Raw genomic sequence first — 24439 nt, forward strand, 5'->3', positions numbered from 1 at the left:
ATTCAGACACTAAGCTAAGAGGGACCCATCTGTTATGGAGGGAAGGGGAAAGCTTGGAGCACTGCTTTCTGTTTTGCCTGCCATTCTGTCTCTTTGTGCTGTAACCATTTTTGGCTTTTGATTTTCTTTTTTATAAAATCACAATGAATCACATTGCGTTTTCCCAAATTCTTAAGCTCAATAAATATGAACAAAACCTTAAATGAAACAAGTTTAGGAACTGGGCTGGTTGCTAAATAATAAAATTGTGAACTTCATTATATTGTCGTCATGTTCAATATTGTTGCCCCTAACTTGTAGAAGCTTGATTCACTCCCCGTCTTGATGATTTTTTTCAAGGTTTAGAACTGTGGAAATACCACCGTATTATAAATCTTGTCAAAAGTAATGTAGAGCTGTACATAACGCAAAAATGTCATTTATTGTAAGTAGTCAGAAGCACTGGTTTCAGAGTAGTTAATGTCTAATACAGTCAAAATATAATTTCAAAAGAAACAGAAATATCTGTCAGCCCTGGAAATATCAGTGTTTCCTTTATCTTTCATTACTGTAATGAAAAATAGGTTCATATGGCTGATTCCACAACACACATTACAACAGTTGAAGCATCTACAACTTTCCATTTCTGCAGGTTGATTTCTAATGCTGGAATTTCAATAAATCCTGTTGTACCTTCCAAATCATCACTCAGTTTTCCTGATTGTAGCATTACTCTGCGTCCCGTAGCACACAAACACAGACAATTAAATTGTTCCAAATAAGTTTTGCGCCACTTGCATATCTGTGAACAATGTGGGTGTAGGTTCCCAGGGAGCAGGCGGTGAAAGAATAAGCTCTATAGAAGCTATTACTTTACTGTAAAATAGCAACAAAACAATAACCAACGTAAAGGTATTGTTTAAAATCTGTGAAATCAAAACCTACTCAGAGATAACATTCAGTACTGTGTTGCTCCAGCCCACACTTTGTTAGCGTGGAGTGTTCACAAGATGGTAGAGATATTACTTATCAAAAGGGCCTGTAACCTACAGCTCCAGGGTTTCCAACGTGGAAGGTGGTTTCCTGTGATGGCATAATTTAAATTGCAAGTGATCTGAAGCATAGTCACTTAGGTACATGTTAGCAGATACAGCAGTCTCATTTGGTTGACTCCTCCCTCGTATAGGGAGATGTTCTGGAGGTGGTAGTGTAATGATCTCATCACCAAATATTGATCGTAAGGCTACACTTTAGACTGGAGGATTCTATCCTGACACTGCGCAGTTCATGGTAGTGACGAGAGGCATTTGCCATTAATGAAAGATATTGGCAGAAAACATAACTGACTCACATACATGTGGAACTGCTGGGACATCAAGCCTGATGCATTCATTGGTATTGGCACATTCCACTCTCTTCTATAACTGTACTCTGCAAGCCTAGCGGCCAGGCGGAGTGTACTTTGTGTAACAGTCACTCCCCCTCTTTCCTCTTCCAGTCACATGTCATTTGTGGGAAGAAATATTGCTGGTAAGCCTCTGTGCGGGCTGTAATCTCTATAATTTTATCTTCACGGCCTTTTTGCGAGATATACATAGGAAGGAGCAGTATAATGGTTGACTCTTCAAGGAGTGTATACTCTCAGAATTTTGTCAGTAGAACATACTGTGAAGCAGAACACCTGTCTTGCAGCATCTGAAACTGGAGTTGACAGTGTTTCCATGACACTTTTGCACTTACTAAATTAACCTATAATGGAATTTGCTGCTGCTCTTTGAATCTTCTCAGTTTCCATCCTGTCCTCTTCTATGACAGTCATTAGACATCAGACAAAGCGTTCACTTGTTTGCAAAGAGTATCCCATGCCAATGAGCCAGGTTCCGTTTCAGATGTTCTCTCGCTAACGTGAGTCCATCACATTGTTGAGGTTTTGTGCTGCTCATAATGGGCACCTATGGGAAAAATAATTGTGTGGAAATAGTTTGTAGTGTGAATGTGTGCACTTAGGTTAGAAAAAAGCTAGTGCTTGAAAGCTAGTGTTTCTGTGCTCCATGCATCAATCTACTGTAGGCAAGTGATTTCCTTTCCTTTATTTTACTTCTATTAAACATTTTTTAGAAATACGAATGTCAAAAGAAGTGAGTGTAATTAAGAGAGTTCAGTTTAGGGTAAGAAGACCATCTTGTGTGTTCTAAACTAGTGACAAAGGGTAAATCAGGGCTTTGATTATGGTGCATGGGTTTTTATTGTGTTTGAATTGATGTTTCTTTCACATTATTTTGTTGAATTGTTTTGCTGTGTGTCTGTTGTTATACTTAAATGTCATACCATTATTATGTAATGAAACAGAGCCTTTTTGTTTGAAATGTTATTTCGTAAGTCCATTCCCAGGTTTTAAAGAACTAAGAGATGGAGTAATTTTCGTGGCAGAGTCAAAGGTCCTGTCGAGACTTATTGCATGGCCAATCCTGGCTTACAGTACTCTGCATCTTAAAAGTGCCATTTTGTAAGTGGCGAGCTGTATTCTGATGTATCTGTGGCTCACAGCACAGCATGAGATTAGGCTAAGATTTATCGGGCTGTAACATTTCAAACATGCCAAATTTTAGACACATTTGGCTTACAGGCCAATTTTTTATCTTGTTGAAAGAGAATTTTAATCTCCACTCATAAAATGGTTGGAATTATTGTAGTGTTGTTTTTATTGTAGTATTGTTTTTATCTGCAAGGGGGGGGGGGGGGGGCCTTAAAAGAGAATGCGCATTTGCAGCTTTGCTTGAATTTCAGAGAGGTACTCCATTAACAACTTGCACCAGTTGGAGACGGCTGTAAGGTATGTTGTTGTGTGCATGTGTAACAGTGACAATATCACATGCTGCTTAACATTATTCAGGCAAAAATGTGATTATAACAACAGTGTTAATGGAAAATCTTTGAAATTTAAGGAATGCGGGGTCTTTATGATAAGCTATTTGAAAATTGAATTTATAGTCATAAATAAATAGGTAAAACAGTAAGTGTGATTCGTAACTGATGTATGAAATAGCATTTTTCAAAATAATTACACAGTGGCACAGTTTTTGAACACTACCAGTATGGCTTCAATTAGCTACACAACAAACTTTTACCATGCAGACATGAAATAACGGAAATTGTTTGTCTTGAAATAGCTCATGATTCTTTATGGAGACAATCATCACTGTAAACTTTTATTGTTGTGGCTTGTGGGCATGACTTTGTATGGTCCTCATTCTCTGTATGGTCCTCATTCTCTGTATTATTTTTCTTTAAGTTTGGAGTTCATTGTGTGTTGGCACACATTTCAACAAGAAGATGATAGTATCTTTCAAAGAAGTGCAACTGCTATTTGTTGTGCATTGTGCACATTAAGAGATCCTGTTAAATGCTGATTATGTGTGAGTGATTTTTCTCTTTTCTGTTTATCTTGTTATCTTCCAGTAAGTGTTCTTAGAACAGTTTGTCATAAAATCTCAGAACTGTTTTGCCATTCACCGTGAATCTAATATGACTGTGTCCTACCCTCCCTCCTTTCTTTGCTAAGATCCTGGGTATGTTCTTGTGATGCTGCCAACTACTACTCAGTTATGCAACTACCATCCACCATTTCTCTAGCCATCTCAGTTACCGGATTCTTTTCCACTCCCAATAGTGTCAAGCCCGTGACAACTGACCCAGTACAGACTTCTAAATCAGAATAAGTTTGCAAATTCTTCATATGGACTTGCACCTCCCTTCTCAAGAATTGACCTCATGTGATCCTCCACAGGTATGTACAAGGTCCAAGGCCAAAAACTTATGTTACCTGTATTGTTTCCCAACATAGCTTCCTCTTAATCATTAGAGAATTTCAAGATGCTGTAATCCTTGAACATGGTGCCTCTAATAGATGCAGAATACCCGGTATATGCTTTGTACATGCTGAAGGCCAGGATCAACACTCTTTGTTAGAGAAACCTCTCTTGTCATCAGGAAGAAAGCTCACCACTAGTATTGTCCACTATTTGCAACCTTCGTGATCTTGACTGTACTGCTTACTCAGTTGTTTTCCTTGGATCCCAAGTCATGTGGGATTTCTGGAATATAAGCTAGCTGAGCACTCAGCCAGGTAAGTGACCACACAGTTGACATTAATAATGGGGATACTAAGCACTGACATACTAGCACTGATGAGATTTTGTTCCATTAGAGCCAGGACAAGGAAAACTGGAAGCCATCAAGAGATAATGTTTGTTCCTGTAGGTTCATCTACATCTACATATGTATTCCACAAGCCCTAGTTTCTCTCATCTTATCTTTGTGGTCCTTATGTGAAACGTACATTGGTGACAGTGGAACTGATCTGCAGGTGGACTCGTGTACCAGTTCTCTAAATTTCCTCAATAGTGTCTTGCAAAAAGGGCATCGTCTTTTCTCTGTACGTCTCTCCCACAGACGGGGATGAAACATCAGTGAATAGTTTTATACTTTGAATACAGCCTTGCAGCCTGGAATTTTTAACTGTAGCACTCAACATTTTCTAACAGATACATGCCTTATAATTTGTGCTTTATATGTTAATTACGTATTGATTCTCACAAAAGCTTTTTCTTGGTTAATTGTTCTATTTAACAAATTAATTTTCATACCATTAATTTTACTTTTCATCTTCTTTATATAGAAAAGCACAAAAACAGAATATGAGGTACCTCTCGCTCAGATAGCCCTAGGGCAAACAGGGGATGCACAAATACAATTCTCTGACGTAAAGATCATTGTGAAACTGTGCATCTGTGATCGGAGAACAACACTGCATCATAATGTTTTTATGGTAAGTAATCACACACAGCCATTCAGCATGTGCATTACATTTTTGAGTGGTGTGCCATAGTTTAATTCTTGAGAACATAAGTATCATTCTTCTAGAGAGGATATATTTCGCCTTGGTGTCTGTCCATGCTAGTTGTTGTGGAATGAGTGCTCCATTCCACAAGACATTCTGCATGGCCATGTTCCGTTTGGGTGTTTGCTGATCTGTTGGTAACTGTGTTGCCGTGTCTGGCGTGCGCATGCATTATTTCTAGGGTTAATTGCACATATTAGCAACACAGTAATTTTCATGCACTATATATTAGGTGGTAATAATTACAGAACAACATAAAGAAGTAAACGCTCATCCATATGTCATATGTTCGTATACACAATCGGTAACTACTGACACACTTGGAAAGACAAAGATAACTCCATTAATAAAGCCAGTAAAATAGAAACAACATACAATTACATCTGAAAAAAGCAATAGATGTTGTTGTTGTCTTCAGTCCTGAGACTGGTTTGATGCAGCTCTCCACACTACTCCATCCTGTGCAAGCTTCTTCATCTCCCAGTAAGTACTGCAGCCTACATCCCTCTGAATCTGCTTAGTGTATTCATATCTTGGTCTGCCTCTGCGATTTTTACCCTCCACGCTGCCCTCCAATACTAAATTGGTGATCCCCTGATGCCTCAGAACATGTCCTACCAACCGATCTCTTCTTCTAGCCAAGTTGAGCCACAAACTCCTCTTCTCCCCAATCCTATTCAGTACCTCCTCATTATTTATGTAATCTACCCATCTAATCTTCAGCATTCTTCTGTAGCACCACATTTCGAAAGTTTCTATTCTCTTCTTGTCCAAACTAGTTATCGTCCACGTTTCACTTCCATACATGGCTACACTCCATACATATACTTTCAGAAATGACTTCCTGACACTTAAATCTATACTCGATGTTAACAAATTTCTCTTCTTCAGAAACGCTTTTCTTGCCATTGCCAGTCTACATTTTATATCCTCTCTACTTCGACCATCATCAGTTATTTTGCTCCCCAAATAGCAAAACACCTTTACTACTTTCAGTGTCTCAGGTCCTCATCTAATTCCCTCAGCATCACCCGACTTAGTTTGACTACATTCCATTATCCTCGTTTTGCTTTTGTTGATATTCATCTTACACTCCTGGAAATGGAAAAAAGAACACATTGACACCGGTGTGTCAGACCCACCATACTTGCTCCGGACACTGCGAGAGGGCTGTACAAGCAATGATCACACGCACGGCACAGCGGACACACCAGGAACCGCTTTGTTGGCCGTCGAATGGCGCTAGCTGCGCAGCATTTGTGCACCGCCGCCGTCAGTGTCAGCCAGTTTGCCGTGGCATACGGAGCTCCATCGCAGTCTTTAACACTGGTAGCATGCCGCGACAGCGTGGACGTGAACCGTATGTGCAGTTGACGGACTTTGAGCGAGGGCGTATAGTGGGCATGCGGGAGGCCGGGTGGACGTACCGCCGAATTGCTCAACACGTGGGGCGTGAGGTCTCCACAGTACATCGATGTTGTCGCCAGTGGTCGGCGGAAGGTGCACGTGCCCGTCGACCTGGGACCGGACCGCAGCGACGCACGGATGCACGCCAAGACCGTAGGATCCTACGCAGTGCCGTAGGGGACCGCACCGCCACTTCCCAGCAAATTAGGGACACTGTTGCTCCTGGGGTATCGGCGAGGACCATTCGCAACCGTCTCCATGAAGCTGGGCTACGGTCCCACACACTGTTAGGCCGTCTTCCGCTCACGCCCCAACATCGTGCAGCCTGCCTCCAGTGGTGTCGCGACAGGCGTGAATGGAGGGACGAATGGAGACGTGTCGTCTTCAGCGATGAGAGTCGCTTCTGCCTTGGTGCCAATGATGGTCGTATGCGTGTTTGGCGCCGTGCAGGTGAGCGCCACAATCAGGACTGCATACGACCGAGGCACACAGGGCCAACACCCGGCATCATGGTGTGGGGAGCGATCTCCTACACTGGCCGTACACCACTGGTGATCGTCGAGGGGACACTGAATAGTGCACGGTACATCCAAACCGTCATCGAACCCATCGTTCTACCATTCCTAGACCGGCAAGGGAACTTGCTGTTCCAACAGGACAATGCACGTCCACATGTATCCCGTGCCACCCAACGTGCTCTAGAAGGTGTAAGTCAACTACCCTGGCCAGCAAGATCTCCGGATCTGTCCCCCATTGAGCATGTTTGGGACTGGATGAAGCGTCGTCTCACGCGGTCTGCACGTCCAGCACGAACGCTGGTCCAACTGAGGCGCCAGGTGGAAATGGCGTGGCAAGCCGTTCCACAGGACTACATCCAGCATCTCTACGATCGTCTCCATGGGAGAATAGCAGCCTGCATTGCTGCGAAAGGTGGATATACACTGTACTAGTGCCGACATTGTGCATGCTCTGTTGCCTGTGTCTATGTGCCTGTGGTTCTGTCAGTGTGATCATGTGATGTATCTGACCCCAGGAATGTGTCAATAAAGTTTCCCCTTCCTGGGACAATGAATTCACGGTCTTCTTATTTCAATTTCCAGGAGTGTATATCCTCCTTTAAAGACACTGTCCATTCCATTCAGCAGCTCTTTCAAGTCCTTTGCTCTCTCTGACAGAATTACAATGTCATCGGCGAACCTCAAAGTTTTTATTTCTTCTCCATGGGTTTTAATACCTACTCCGAACTTTTCTTTTGTTTCCTTTATTGCTTGCTCAATATACAGATTGAACAACATCGGGGAGAGGCTACAACCCTGTCTCACTCCCTTCCCAACCACTGCTTCTCTTTCATGTCCCTCGACTCTTATTAGTTCTGATGGAATGTTGTCTACTCCCAGGGCCTTGTTTCGACTTAGGTCTTTCAGTGCTCTATCAAACTCTTCACGCAGTATCATATCTCCCATTTCATCTTCATCTACATCCTTTCCCATTTCTATAACATTGCCCTCAAGTACATCACCCTTGTATAGACCCTCTATATACTCCTTCCACCTTTCTGCTTTCCCTTCTTTGCTTAGAACTGGGTTCCCATCCGAGCTCTTGATATTCATACAAGTCGTTCTCTTTTCTCCAAAGGTCTCTTTAATTTTCCTGTAGGCAGTATCTGTCTTACCTGTAGTGAGATAAGCCTCTACATCCTTACATTTGTTCTCTAGCCATCCCTGCCTAGCCATTTTGCTCTTCCTGTCAATCTCATTTTTGAGATGTTTGTATTCCTTTTTGCCTGCTTCATTTACTGCATTTTTATATTTTCTCCTTTCGTCAATTAGATTCAATATTTCTTCTGTGACCCAAGGATTTCTACTAGCCCTCGTCTTTTTACCTACTTGATCCTCTGCTGCCTTCACTACTTCATCCCTCAAAGCTACCCATTCTTCTTCTACTGTATTTCTTTCCCCCAGTCTTGTCAATTGTTCCCTTGTGCTCTCCCTGAAACTCTGTACAACATCTGGTTTAGTCAGTTTATCCAGGTCCCATCTCCTTAAATTCCCACCTTTTTGCAGTTTCTTCAATTTTAATCTACAGTTCATAATCAATAGATTGTGGTCAGAGTCCACATCTGCCCCTGGAAATGTCTTACAATTTAAAACCTGGTTCCTAAATCTCTGTCTCACTATTATATAATCTATCTGATACCTTCTAGTATCTCCAGGCTTCTTCTATGTATACAACCTTCTTTTATGATTCTTGAACCAAGTGTTAGCTATGATTAAGTTATTCTCTGTGCAAATTTCCACCAGACAGCTTCCTCTTTCATTTCTTACCCCCAATCCATATTCACCTACTACGTTTCTCTCTCTCCCTTTTCCTACTATCGAATTCCAGTCACCCGTGACTATTAAATTTTCGTCTCCCTTCACTATCTGAATAATTTCTTTTATTTCATCATACATTTCTTCAATTTCTTCGTCATCTGCAGAGTTAGTTGGCATATAGACTTGTACTACTGTAGTAGGCGTGGGCTTCGTGTCTGTCTTGGCCACAACAATGCATTCACTGTGCTGTTTGTAGTAGCTTACCCGCATTCCTATTGTTTTATTCATTATTAAACCTACTCCTGCATTACCACTATTTGATTTTGTATTTATAACCCTGTATTCACATGACCAAAAGTCTTGTTCCTCCTGCCACCGAACTTCACTAATTCCTACTATATCCAACTTAAACCTATCCATTTCCCTTTTTAAATTTTCTAACCTACCTGCCCGATTAAGGGATCTGACATTCCACGCTCCGATCCGTAGAACGCCAGTTTTCTTTCTCCTGATAACGACGTTCTCCTGAGTAGTCCCCGCCCGGAGATCCGAATGGGGAACTATTTTACCTCCGGAATATTTTACCCAAGAGGACGCCATCATCATATATCCATACAGTAGAGCTGCATGCCCTCGGGAAAAATTATGGCTGTAGTTTCCCCTTACTTTCAGCCGTTCGCAGTACCAGCACAGCAAGGCCGTTTTGGTTAGTGTTACAAGGCCAGATCAGTCTATCATCCAGGCTGTTGCCCCTGCATCTACTGAAAAGGCTGCTGCCCCTCTTCAGGAACCATACGTTTGTCTGGTCTCTCAACAGATACCCCTCCGTTGCGGTTGCACCTACGGTACAGCTATCTGTATCGCTGAGGCACACAAGCCTCCCCACCAACGGCAAGGTCTATGGTTCATGGGGGGAAGCAATAGATAGTGCTGCCTAAGTCTGCCTGTTGTCTCAAGAAGACAATGACATTTATACGTGGTAATAAGATACCATGGCAAATATCATAACTTTAAACTTCCAGACTGATAGGCTGTGGTCGAAGTGTAAAACTCTCCCCTGACGTTTCGTCTCTGACTGCGGGAGACATCCTCGGAGGTACAGCGGCCTCCGAGGATGTCTCCCGCAATCGGAGACGAAACGTCAGGGTCGAGTTTTATACTTCGACCACGGCCTATCAGTCCGGAAGTTTTAAGTGAAGACAATACTGGCCGTGAAAGCTTACGTTGTATGATCATGGCAAATATCAGTTCCTGTAGATTACAGAACAACTCAGAAACAGGAACTAGCACAAAGAAATCGTGCAGTGCCCACATTACGTGGCTAACCACCCAAATCAATTAGATCAGTCACGAGTTTCAGGAATTACCTTGTGTACTGCATCTGTGAATCACGAGCTCCGCAATGGAACTACTGTGTGTGGGAACATTATGCACTAAGTCTATCTTAGATGATAGAGTGGTGAGAGGCAAATCCATATTCATAGCATATTACGATTCTAGAGAAAGCTTTTTATAATGGGGAAATACACTCTTTGGAAGTGTGAAGGGAAGACGGATGAAGTACAGGCAGCTGAAGGCTGTCTGTAACTTTACAGAAATCAGACTGCAAATATCTATGAGTTTAAGGACAAGAAAAGGAACCGGTCATTGAGAAGGGAGTGAGATAGGGTTGTAGCCCGTTCCATGTGTTTTTGTGAAGAATATATTTCGTTTGACGTAGACAGATACATTGACTGTAACTCAGATATATGCATTTAATGCATTATATTTTACACTTCAGAATGGCCACATAGGCAAAACCATGTAATAGTTAACAGTATAATAACACTTAAAGTTTGTTTAATCCCACATTTACCAGCTAGTGTAGGAAATTTATATAATTCAAAAAACCAGTGAGAAACAATAATGGAAATTTGCTGGGTGGACCCATACGTAAAATAAGGGAAAACCAACCCCTGACTTACAGTGGATCGATGCATGGAGCACAGAAACACGCAACAGGAGATAGCATTTGCACTAGCTTTCAAGCTATAGAAAAAGAGATATTGCTTGAAGGTTATTGTGAATGCTGTTTTGTTTCGTGTGTTTCTGTGCTCCACGCATCGATCCACTATAATGTAGTGGTTTCCTTCCCCTTATTTTACATCTTAAACTAAGTAGAAATTCAGAAAGGGAACTAAAGTTCAGGGAGAGGAAATGAAAATTTTTAGTTTGTCAGTGATTTGTAATTCCGTCAGAAGCAGCAAAAAGCTTGTTAAATAAGATTAAGATAATGGATGGTATCTCAAAAATAAAGTATCTATAACATAAATATTAATAAAAGAAATGAGAGACTAAAAACATTAGATGAATATTGCTATTTTGGCACCAAAACTATTAAGGATGCCAGAAATGTTGTCATATTTAATATCACTATTGTAAAACATGTACTTTTTGTGTAATGAGTCATCAGTGCCACTTTTTTCTTCATTTATTTGTTTTGCACAGGATCTTCTACACCTCATTGCAGAAGTATATAGAATACGCTACGCAGTTCCACTTAAAGAATATCCAGGCTTAGGAACAAACTGTCATTTGCTTGCTAGTGAGATAGTTTCTCAAATGGAACACTGTGGTGAGTATTCCTCTGCATTAAACAATCTCTTTTTATTCATGTTCACATCAAAAATGCTATACGTATGATCTTGTTCCCAATGAAGACAGCATTAAGAGCTATGTTATTCTAGACTTAATAATATAGCAATGAAGTTGTTATTTGCAGAATATTCCATTGGAACATAGACATGTTAAAAATGAAACATGGAGTACCAATGTTCCACTATAATACTTATTTTATATTTTGTTGCAAACTGGCGTTATTTTCCATCCAGTGCACCATCAGACAACTTAAGACTGAACCAACAGTCCACACAATATCAGCAAGAGCTTGTAGCTGTACAAAGATTGTCATCTCCTGTGGTGTGTGACGATTTAAAGAGTGTGCCTCTATACGAAAAGCTTAAAATTTCATTGCTTCAGTTTGACATGGGCACAAATTAAGAAATGTTATGTAATGATACACTGAATGTTGTAGACTCCAAATATGTGAATTTGGGCATTTGTTTTGTACTCATTTAAAATTGAAGCATTACACTTTTGTCTTTTTGTGTAGGTGCATAAGCTTCAAATTGTCACATGCTTGGAAATAGGTCTTCCTACATTTTATGTTACTTTGATTTATTTGTTTATCATAGTCCACTTTCTTGATGACAACAGTGCACTATTATGTAAAGAATTGCTTGTAAACGAATTTTCATGATAATCCATTTTCCTTTCCATGATTTTTTAAAATTATTCTAAACATTGAATTAAATTTATGCTGTTTATGTTTTTCTTATCTTTAGTTCTTTCTACTATTATTGCTCTAACATTCAGATGGTACGCTCTCTGCATGTAGTTTTCCTGTGGCATCATTTTCCAGTCTCTTCCTTTAGTGTGACAGAAAGGGCCATAGGTTTTCGTTATTTCATATTGTGAAGTTTGATAAGAACAACAGTCTCTGATACAAATATTTGTTTATTGAATTACTGGTTTTGAATATTATGATGATTTTCAGATTGATCTGCCATGAAGTGAGCAGAGTAAACAAATAAAATGTATTTCCACAAATAGTGTCCTCATAGACTACAATCACGATAAACTGATAAACACCATGGCCCATAATGCTGGGTCGTCTCTGGTATACTGTGCTTACAACAATGTTGCAAACAACTGAGGGGACATATCCGCTAGATGTCACTGGCCGAAGACAGTTTGCTAAGGTGTGATTCTGCATAAAACTGGATACATTAAAATGCACTTTAAGATAGAGCTGGAGTTTTAACATGGCTTCCAAAGAGAAATATTAGTTTGAATTAGCACTATAAAGTTAATTAACAGCAATATGTAAACAGATAAAAAAGGCACAGGCACAGTGGGCATACCAAGAATGGATTTAAGAGGCCATGGATGATGTGAGGCCACAGTGTGAGGAAAATGGACAGAATCAGAAATACAATTGATGAAAGCTCTAAAGCTTGAACTGTGAGACTGTTGCGGTATTTACAAAATTTCATAACACTGGATCAGTCACTATGAAGATAACTGTCACCCTTCATCCATTTCAGTCTATCTTGATTAATTTTACAGTTGTTTTTATACCTACTGCTGTTAGCACTGTTACTCCACTACAACTTCAATAACAAATAATGCTACTGTTGTTGTTCTTGTTCTGGTCTTCAGTCCAAAGACTGGTTTGATGCTGCTCTCCAAACTACTCTATCCTGGGCAAGCTTCTTCATCTCCAAATAGTTACTATAACCTGCATCCTTTCGAATCTGCATACGGTATTCATCTCTTTGTCTTTCTCTACAACTTTTACCCCTGCCCCACTCTCCAATACTAAATTGGTGATCCCATAATGTCTTTCTCATGGCAACCAATTTCAGATTTCTTTTCTCCTCAGTTCTATTCTGTACCACCTCATTGATTACATTACCTACCCATCTAATCTTCAGCATTCTCCTGTAGCCCCACATTTCAAACGCTTCTGCTCCCTTTTTGTCTAAACTGTTTATGATCCATGTTTCATTTCCATGGACACTTCTGCAAATGCCTGCAGTAAAAACTTCCTTACACTTAAATCCATACTTGGTTTTAACAAATTTCGCTTCTTCAGAAATGCTTTTCTTGCCATTGACAGTCTACATTTTATGTCCTCTCTGCTTCGGCTGTCGTCTTTTATTTTACTGCCCAGCAAAGCTCATCTGCTACTCTTGGTATCTTGTTTTGTAATCTAATTTCCTCATCACCAACTGATTTAATCAAAGTACTTTCCATTACCCATGTTTTGCTTTTGTTAGTATTCATCTTATGCCCTCCTTTCAAGCCACTGCCCATGCTGTTCAACAGCTCTTCTAAGTCATTTGCTCTCTCTGATACAATTACAGTGTCATTGGCCGATAATAATGTTTTTATTTCTTCTCCCTTAATCTTGATTCCTTCACCATTATTGCTTGCTCAGTGTCCAGATTGAATAACATTAGGGATAGGCTACAAGCCTGTCACACACCCTTGTCAACTACACTGCTTCCCTTTCACATTTTTAAATTCTTACAAATGCAGTATGGTTTCTGTACAAGTTGAATATAACATTTGATCCCTGTATTTTACCCATTTTACATTCAGAATTTCAAAGAGTGTATTCCAATTGACATTGCCAAAAGCTTTCGCCAAATGTATAAAAGCTGTAAACTTAGGTTTGCCATTCCTTAACCTTTGTTCTAAGATAAGTCATAGGGTCAGATTGCCTTCCATGTTTCTACATTCTCCAGAATTCAAATTGATCTTCAATACTAATACTTCTACTACAGTAATATATTATAATGTCAGGGTCACTGACCCTTGGAGAACAGTTAAATAGTACATTGTCTTATGCAACTACACTATATTTCTCTTTACTGTAGTCTGAGATGGACACACACACACACACACACACACACACACACACACACACACACAGAGTTTACTACTATCAGAATATATGTAGCTTCTCTCGACATTCCGTACCAGATATGCCACTCTATCAGGTCCAGCAATATTTTGCTGCCTCCAGACACTGAGTCTTCTCTGTCTTCTTAGGTATACTTGAGGTTCCGTCCCTTCACTCTTCTGTTGCTGTGCAAAGCGATCATGGAGCTATCGGAATTAATTTGCAATCCTTAGGGCCAAACACTGGTCTTACTTGTCTCTGCTGTGGTGTCTGTGTCCAGTTGTAACATATTGCTTTTTCTGGGAAGTATCAGCTAAAGCATTTAATGTATCAAAGTTCTATTTTGTTCTCCTCCTTCTTCTTCTTCCTCTTCTTTCGCTTCACCATCTTCGGGGTGCATTGGATCAATCATTTTTTTGGTGTGTGTTGTTCTTTTGTCAATGCCCAGTATTTCTTCATTCTTTCTGATCTTCTCTTCTTCTGAGATGATGTGTTTGGGTTTTTGTGTAGATTTGTCTTGGAACCTTGTATTTTCACCTTTAGTAATTAATTGAGCTGTTTGATTGATTAGTGATTTTTGCTGAAATCTTTAGTTCCGGTAGGTCTTTCTGAGTTTCTTCAGACCAGTTTAGTTTTGCTTTGCGGTTATGGAAAAACTCGAAGATTTGCACCTTCATATTTCCGTGGCGCAATGATTGTTCCATAAAATTTCGTATGTATACCATCCAGCCATCTTCAGAGCGAGCTGAGGTGACTGACACTCCGGCACTTGCTGTGTCGTTTTAAACCTGCGGACCGCGCCACTGTGCATGTGGCCACAGATAACACAAGGTGCCAGAGACGTCGATTGGTGGCAAAGACTTATAACAGAAGCATGAAATTAAATTTATGGCTGAGCGGTTGATCAACATGGTGATATCGATTTATCACTGTGAGCTGCGCTGTAGCGACGTCTTTGTGAGTTTATCATAGAAAGTGCCAGATTCCATGATTTGTCCGAAGCTGAAGTCACCATCTCTATTAAATTCACTGCCAACTGAATTTCGATTGCTTCTTTCACTGTTGAGTCCCAGAAAGATGAAGTCGATGCTAAAATTTTTATGTTATTGTATGCCATAGAGTGCCCATTATCGACGCAGTGCTCTGCCACTGCCAGTTTATTACATTGTAAGAGCTGAGTGTACTTGCAGCGTTTTGTGTATCTCTTGCATCTCTCAAGGAATGTACATGTCACCTAAATGATTTGTGAATGGCCACACTTACAGGGAATGTTGTAAACCCCAGGCATCCGAAGCACCAAATCATCTTTAATGGAACCAAGGAGTGCTGCTGTCTCTGGTGGAGGGCAGGAAATAACTTTCACTTTGTGTTTGCTGAGGATCCGTCCTATTTTCGATGATAGGCGTCCCACATAAGGCACTACAACTGAAACCAGCAGCGGGTATAAGGGATGCAGAAGAAGACACAGAAAGTTTTAAATCCATGGCTTTTCTTCCATATGTGGGAAGCCTATTGTCAAAAATAGGACGGATCCTCAGTAAACACAAAGTGGAAGTGATTTTCCGCCCTTCACCAAAGACAGCAGCACTCCTGGGTTTGGTTGAAGATGATTTAGTGCTTCGGAAACCTATACTCCATTCACCGAAACAAGAGACGTACTGTAAACACGGAAGGCGCGTGACCACAGCGTTGCCGTTGAGGGGTGTACAAGGCAGGGGCGTCAGAAATTTAAAAATGAAGGTCGTGTTTTTTATAATTTGGCACCTGAACATGATAAAGTGATCCGAGAACTACCTTCCGACGCCTTTTTTTACATTACATTGAAATTTATTATCACTGAAAAATAGAAATATTTAAGCTTTCAGGAAAAGTTGTTTTTTCGCGTTACTCTATATTTATCACGCCATATCTCCTAAACTGTGTGTCGCACAGCAAAATAATTTTATAATTGCCTTCAGTACTATATTTAGATGACGTCTGCAAATTTTCAGCCCAATAGAGTCAGTAATAGTGAAGTAATAGATTAAAATCTCACATCTGATGCAGAACTTTACCAAATCATCATCCGAAATATAGTAAGCGACAAACTTTTCCCTTTAAATTTTTTTGTGGAGGTGTAAGCGAGAAAAGTTTCAGAAAGGTTTGAATTTAATTTTGTAGTTTGTTCGAATGCGATGGGTGCAACCGTTTGTCCTTTATGAGCGATGCATTGTGCGGTTCACAGGCGCGGCGCTCAGTCAGTGTGGCCGTCTCAGTTGCAAGGTGTGAGCTCGTTAGTGGGTGTTGTACAGCGGCGATTTTGGGATATCTTAAGTTCATCTGTAAAGACGCTTGAAAGACTAGTTGTTAATTATTAGAGTAAGTATATGTGTTTGTAGTCACGCTGAGCATTCACTGTTTATGTGCGCATCCAATAGCATCGCATGGTTTCTTATTTTATATGCAGGGAAAACTGTTCTCAGAATTCCTCCGTACCACTGTGAATCAAAGGCTATGTTTCAGCGAAAAACAAAACATACAAAATGCCGGAAGTTAACGTACTGCTAGAAGAAGCAGTAAGAACAGTGACTGCAGAGGATTGGAACAAGTGCATCCTCCATGTCGTAGAAAAAGTGAAAACTCAAATGTGGAAATTAGACTGCATTATAGAGGAGAGAGAGGAGCGGTTCGTTATAAACCTCAATGAAAACAGTTCAAGTTCGACAGAGTGAACCTTGTTTCGTCCTTTGTCATTATTATTACTGGTATTGTTATTAAAATTAACAATTAATTGTGTTTGAATGGAGCATTTTGTTAGCAACCTGAATGAAAATAAATCTGCTTCGACAGAATGAACTCAGTTTAACATATTTGTTGCCCAGGTTTCTCAAGGTCCGCTGTGACAGCTCGGCAGCCAGCCGAACGCCGCCAGCTGCAAAGCGTGCGCCAAGGATTTTTCCACACCCCTACATATCACGTGAACACCAAATACTTTCTCCGGAAACGAGCGTAGTCACTCACGTGACACTGTTTATATTTCGTCCCAGCTCTCGGTGAATAGACTTTAGGGTTCACAAGATCTCCTGTGAGTGTGGTTGTTCATACATCAGACAGACAATACGTACAGTCCATGGGAGACGCACAGAGCACCGCAGGTACACCCAAGTCTTACAACCTAATAAATCAATAGTGGCAGAGCACTATATTGACACTGGGCACACTCTGACACACAATAACGTCGAAATTCATTTTCTGGGAGTTACTAGAGAAATAAGCAATGGAAATTCGGTTGGCGATGAATTTGAGTAATAGAGGTAGCAGCTTCAGCTTAGGCAAATCATGGAATCCGGCACTTTCTGTAATAAACTCACAAAGACGTCGTGATGGTGCAGCTCGCAGTGATTCATCTATATCACCTTGTGGCAACTGTCATAGATCTAATTTCATGTGTGCTCTATGATACATCTTTGCCACCAATCAGCGTCTCTGGACCTTGTGTACTGTGGCCGCATGCACAATGGTGCAATCCACAAGTTTAAAAGGAAGGAGCAAGTGCTGGAGCATCAGTCACCTTGGCTCACTCCGAAGATGCAGCCAAAATATTAGAAGTGAAATTTATGCAGCTGCATGCCCGAAATTTTATGGAACAACTCAAAGATTTGTTTGGTTAATCTGTTAAGAGTTCATTCTGAGAAAATGCCCATAAAAATGTATCCTCCTTTTTGGCATTGCATCTGAAAGTTTTTAGATTTGCTTGTAGGGAGTTTCATTTTTTATGTATACTATCTTATTACCTTGGACTTTCAGTTGTATGATTTTCCTTAAAATTTTTCTCCCCTTTATCTCAAGTTTCTCCATTTGGCATCTCAAGTTAATGTTTAGTGTTTCTGCTGCACACAGTGCTACTGGCTTAATCACTGTCTTGTGATGTATGATTTTGGGTCTCCTTTTTTAAGGTATCTTTTGTTAGTTGGAAGGCCAGTTCAAGTTTTTCTGTGGATTCCATTGCTTTGCTTTCTCCAGCATTCCAACTAATCTATTCTCAGAGATATTTAAATTCTTTTGCTATTTCAGTCTTTTATTCTTGGACTTTGAGGTGTTTGTTAGTTCTTAATGTTTGTCATAATTTTAGTTTTTTTCAAAGGCGGTGTGAAGATCTATTTTAACTGCTTGTTTCTTCAGTTCAAGGGTTTATCCCTGTGCTTCTTTCACTGTTTCAGCAAACAGGGCCATGTCATCTACAAAGGCAATGCAATTTACTTTAAGGTTCTTCTTTTTGCAACCCAATGTTGTACCACTCTTTATATATATGTTCCATTCTCTGATTACTGTCTCAAGCGCACAATTGAACAGCAATGGTGAGAGCCCATCCCCCTGTTGCACACCCATTTTTATTTCGAAGGGTCCTGATAGTTCACCTATGAATTTAACTTTCAAAAATGTATTTTTAAGCATTGTTTTTATAGTATTAGTTGTTTTCTTATCCAAATTCATTTATTTCAGGACTGCTAAAAGAGATTCTCTGTGAGTTGAATGATACGCTTTTTTGAAATCAACAGAGGAGATTACATATGTCTGTGCTCATGATTTGTTGCATATCATAATGTTTTTGAGTTCTAGTATTTGTTCTGAGCATGACCTGGCCTTTCTAAAATCATCATGGCATTCCCCGACTTGTGGATCCAATTCTGGCTCTGCCCAGTTCAAAAGGACTTCAGAAAGAATCTTGTTATGTTACATCCAGTAGTGATATTCCTCTATAATTGTTGGAGCCTGTCGTTAAGCTTTCCTTGTGGATCAGGTGAATGAGAGCTGTTATCCATTCTGCAGGGATCTCTTCTTCTTTCCAGATTTTATCTAAAACACATTAAAGGGATGTAATTGCATTTTTGTCAGATTTTTTTCCATATTTCGGTTACTATTTGGTTTCCTCTGTATGCTTTGTTATTTTTCAGTTCTGAAATTATCTTTTGTCGTTCTTCAGACGCTGGTGGTTCTGAATCCAGCTTCTGACTGTTATTTCGGATAGATTCAAATTTTTCAAGGATGGGTTCACAATTCAGGAGCTTCTCAAAGTACATGCTAGTATCTTGCAATTTTGTGTGTCTTTGTGAGCAATGGTCCCATTTACAGCTCTAATTTGGAGGGTGGGAGCTTTCTATCTTGATAACATTTGTTTGAACATTCTGTGAAAGCTTTTTGTGTTTTTTAGTAAATTCTTCATCAATTTGGGAAAGAAATCTGTTTTCATGACTTTTATTAATCCTCTTTATACTTCTATCTACCACTTTTCTAACCCTAATGATCTAATGATATTAATTGCTTTCTTCTGTTTTCTGTGATTACCAATTTTGCAATGCCTGTTTTCTTGTTTCATGGAGGGCATCATATTCTAGCAACCACCAGGCATGCTTTTTGCTTTTTATATTGGGTGCTATTCATTTGGCCATAGTAAAGAGATTTTCCTTGATATCCTCCTAACTTTGAGTCTGAACTGTTTCTCTTGCTTTTATGAATTCATCTGATTTTAATATTTTTTGGTGCTGTATTTTTTACCCTTGTTTTGTTTTGTGCTGTATTTCCTGTTCAGGATGACTTTGAACTTAATTTTAGAGAGGTGGTTGTCCACATCCAAGTTTGCTTCCCCGAGTACCCTATCATCATGATTTCTTTGCGATAAATTGCCGTGATTGTCACATGATCGAGTTGAAATTATCCTGGGTTTAGAATTGGAGATATCCATATCATTTGTTTTCATGGTAGTGTTTTGAAAACTATAAATTTAAGAATTAGATGGTGAGCTTGGCAAAGTTCTACACTCCTGGAAATTGAAATGAGAACACCGGGAATTCATTGTCCCAGGAAGGGGAAACTTTATTGACACATTTCTGGGGTCAGATACATCACATGATCACACTGACAGAACCACAGGCACATAGACACAGGCAACAGAGCATGCACAAAGTCGGCACTAGTACAGTGTATATCCACCTTTCGCAGCAATGCAGGCTGCTATTCTCCCATGGAGACGATCGTAGAGATGCTGGATGTAGTCCTGTGGAACGGCTTGCCACGCCATTTCCACCTGGCGCCTCAGTTGGACCAGCGTTCGTGCTGGACGTGCAGACCGCGTGAGACGACGCTTCATCCAGTCCCAAACATGCTCAATGGGGGACAGATCCGGAGATCTTGCTGGCCAGGGTAGTTGACTTACACCTTCTAGAGCACGTTGGGTGGCACGGGATACATGCGGACGTGCATTGTCCTGTTGGAACAGCAAGTTCCCTTGCCGGTCTAGGAATGGTAGAACGATGGGTTCGATGACGGTTTGGATGTACCGTGCACTATTCAGTGTCCCCTCGACGATCACCAGTGGTGTACGGCCAGTGTAGGAGATCGCTCCCCACACCATGATGCCGGGTGTTGGCCCTGTGTGCCTCGGTCGTATGCAGTCCTGATTGTGGCGCTCACCTGCACGGCGCCAAACACGCATACGACCATCATTGGCACCAAGGCAGAAGCGACTCTCATCGCTGAAGACGACACGTCTCCATTCGTCCCTCCATTCACGCCTGTCGCGACACCACTGGAGGCGGGCTGCACGATGTTGGGGCGTGAGCGGAAGACGGCCTAACGGTGTGCGGGACCGTAGCCCAGCTTCATGGAGACGGTTGCGAATGGTCCTCGCCGATACCCCAGGAGCAACAGTGTCCCTAATTTGCTGGGAAGTGGCGGTGCGGTCCCCTACGGCACTGCGTAGGATCCTACGGTCTTGGCGTGCATCCGTGCGTCGCTGCGGTCCGGTCCCAGGTCGACTGGCACATGCACCTTCCGCCGACCACTGGCGACAACATCGATGTACTGTGGAGACCTCACGCCCCACGTGTTGAGCAATTCGGCGGTACGTCCACCCGGCCTCCCGCATGCCCACTATACGCCCTCGCTCAAAGTCCGTCAACTGCACATACGGTTCACGTCCACGCTGTCGCGGCATGCTACCAGTGTTAAAGACTGCGATGGAGCTCCGTATGCCACGGCAAACTGGCTGACACTGACGGCGGCGGTGCACAAATGCTGCGCAGCTAGCGCCATTCGACGGCCAACACCGCGGTTCCTGGTGTGTCCGCTGTGCCGTGCGTGTGATCATTGCTTGTACAGCCCTCTCGCAGTGTCCGGAGCAAGTATGGTGGGTCTGACACACTGGTGTCAATGTGTTCTTTTTTCCATTTCCAGGAGTGTATTAGCCTGGTGCCACTTCTGTTTGGACTTTTATGGACAGGATAATCTCCAACAATTTTCTTGTATTTTTTCTTTACCAATCTGTGCATTACAGTCTCCAAGAAGAATGATGAAGTTTTTATCAGTAATTTTCTGAATAATGTCATCTAGTGGGTTCCAAAAGGTTTCCACATTTTCTTTGTTTTTCTTGTTATTTTCATTTATAGTGACATGGGCACTGATGAGTGTGTAGATTTTGCTTGTGATTGTGAATGTAAGAAATGAGTATCTTTCCAATGGGGAATCAAAGTCAGCTATTGGGTTTAAGATATTTTTGTCTATTATAAAGGCTGTTCCAAGATGTGGCACATTTTTCATCACACACGGTCCTACTTTGCCTTTGCACATCCTAAAACCTTTGGAGTTGAAGGTATATGTATCCATGTACAGCGTTTCTTTTAGTGACTGCTACGAGTATGTTGTAATACTTTTTCCATCTTCAACAATGAGTTTACATTAAAAGTTGCTAAGTATGTTGATTGTTCATATTAAAATTTGGGTGAGGTTCCAAGACACTATGACTTGTCTGTGTGATGTTGCAGGCTCCTCAGAATAAGAATGTCTGTTGATGTACTGGTGTACAGTGGGCTATCCACCTAGCATAAAATAGTTTACATCACACACTTCCATGAGTGATGAAAGTTACTTTGGGAGTAGCCCACAAGAAAATACAACCACGGTTGTGAGTCCTGAATGTGGTTCTTCCACTCTCTCTGATGTTGGGAATCTGAGTTTCCCTTCCACCTTTGAGAGACTGTTGACCAGGTTTCACCCAGTAAACCTAGACAAGGGCCCTCACCAGGTGCTACCATCCAGAGCCAAATGGACCCAGCTTTATTTACAAGGTGTTACTTCCCCCCCCCCCCCCTCCCCCCTTCCTCCATCCCCATCACTTGTGAGATGAGGCCCCAGACTTAGGACTGCAATGGTGGAGTTCCTCTTTTGCCCTATTTATGTCATACACAGTTTTACTTCTTAACACCTGCTGGAAGTCTTTTGCTGGATCTTCAAATAAGGAAGATTCTCATAGGCCCTGATCTGGAATACCAAGTTTGCCACAATCACAGCTGCTTATTCCCCTCTCACTGATTCTGTACAGATATGTAGGAAATGGCCTATGTCCAGAAAGATAATTGACCGCTCCCCTACTTGGGTCAGAATGTTACCTGATGCCTTTCATTTACATCAGGAAGAAATTGAAACGTTCTTCTTCCTGTGTCTGATGACTTTCTCTGCTGGCATTCTGAAATTTTACATTATTTATTGCTAATGAATTTGTTGCCATTTCCCCAAGAATTTCACGTCTTTTTGTACCTTTTTTTCCAGCCAATAGATGGCAGCCTTTTTTCTTATGTGTAGGTTCAGGGGACAAATGCTCATTAATATTGTTGGGGCACCCATAGAAGTTCTATATAACATTATTGGCAAACAGCAATCTGTCAGTTAAGTAAAATTAGTCTCGATGACACTCGAACAACTGTACAATCGAGACTATTTTTTACCAATTTATCCATAGAAGTGAAGCCAAAGACCCCACATAATTGTGCCAGTGTTCCTCGCTGAACTTTCCTGACCACAGTGACAGATCTCACCAGTTACAACCTGTGTGGCTAAGTACTGGCACCATAGCCCACAATTACAATTTATATAGACTCATGGTATAGTAAAGTTTGGGCAAATGAAACCTTTGTGCCATGTTAGTAATTTTCCCCACCATACAACTCCCTTTCCATATGTGGGGGTTGAATGTTCAGTGTTCATCTAGGTGCACATGTAAATACCTGTTGAAGGTATGTCTTCAGATTATAAACTGATTTATATTAAACTATGGATCCCTAATAAATCTTCCTTCAAGTACTGAGTGATTATAAATAGCTCCTGTTTCAAAACACTGTATTAAAAAAAATTCACAGAATGAAGTAAAATTTGAATGGAATATTATCAAAGAAGGGCGAAAAGTTACAAAAACAAAAAAAGTATTTCAATGAAAATTTTACCAACACATTAGAGCTTTGTGCTCCACGAGCAGATGGTGAAAGCAGGCCTGCAAGCAGGGCGTACTGTACCCCCTTCCATCGTCACAAAAAATTGGTGGGTGGGTGGGGAGAGTGTAGAGACTTGTGTTAATGAGGAAATTGGAGAAATTGGTCCTCAGGTAAATACTAGAAGAAATTTAGACTGTGTTTATGTTCCTTATTGATTTACAGATCAGATATGTCAAGCTGCAGTTCAGTGCAAATTGAGTACTCGAAGCTTTTTCACTTTCACATTAAATTGTGCTATGAATCCTGATCTTGTTTCCCACCAGCATGACTCTCACTCCATGTGTAGACACACGAACTAATAAATTCAGTGACAAATGTGTATTTCCACACTTTCTTCAAGGCTGCTGGGAATATCACAGCTCTGTGCCTGTGATATCTACACTTTTAGAGAGTGCTAAAGAACATGCAACACACACAAAATATTTTGCAAGCAGGGCTGTGAATGTTGTCTGCCATAACCTGCGCGGGACCAGCGATTGTCACCTTTGATAACAGCGCAATGAAAGATTGTTCTACTTCAAGTGGACATAAATATTCAGCAGCAACTATCAAGTATTTATTCATGAAATCACCATCTGTGAAAGAGCACAAAGACTTCATTAAAATTAAGCTGTTTTGAAGCTCGTCAGACCAGCACACTCACTTAATGTTTCCTCCTCCACAGAGAGCGTACTTTGTGTTTTCCGCTCCCTTGTTTCACGTGGTAAGTTGTGTAGTGCCTTCCTGAAAGTAATAAACTTATGGAACACTCAAACATTCTGCAAAGCTAACTTACGTGTAAAATGCTAAGATTCCTCACACCAGTTCCACAGTTGGCACTTCTCTCGTGTTGTTGCAACCGCATAATGTGTGCACATATCCTGCACTCCCCACCTCACTGCAACTGCTCTGCATGTGACTTAGAATGTGAGCGGACACGAGTTCTCACACTCAGAATAAGTGAGATGTTAATCCCTGCAGTAGATGGTGCTGCAAGCGTCATAACATAAATGGATTCGGCTACAAATGACAGCTGAATTGCAGTGTG

The 24439-nt window shown here is 41.0% G+C and overlaps 1 protein-coding gene across 5 annotated transcripts in view; it reads left to right on the forward strand.

Annotated features, from left to right (window-relative positions):
* LOC124605181 overlaps positions 1 to 24439 on the forward strand; it is a 179876-nt gene that overhangs the window by 102128 nt on the left and 53309 nt on the right. For all 5 annotated transcript variants that reach the window (XM_047136697.1, XM_047136696.1, XM_047136695.1 and 2 more), the window contains 2 exons: positions 4658 to 4807; positions 11089 to 11215. In XM_047136697.1, coding sequence (XP_046992653.1) covers positions 4658 to 4807; positions 11089 to 11215 — 277 coding nt within the window. The remainder of the gene's footprint in view (positions 1 to 4657; positions 4808 to 11088; positions 11216 to 24439) is intronic.

The sequence above is a fragment of the Schistocerca americana genome, chromosome 3 (assembly GCF_021461395.2).
Source record: "Schistocerca americana isolate TAMUIC-IGC-003095 chromosome 3, iqSchAmer2.1, whole genome shotgun sequence".
NCBI classification, from domain to species: domain Eukaryota; kingdom Metazoa; phylum Arthropoda; class Insecta; order Orthoptera; family Acrididae; genus Schistocerca; species Schistocerca americana.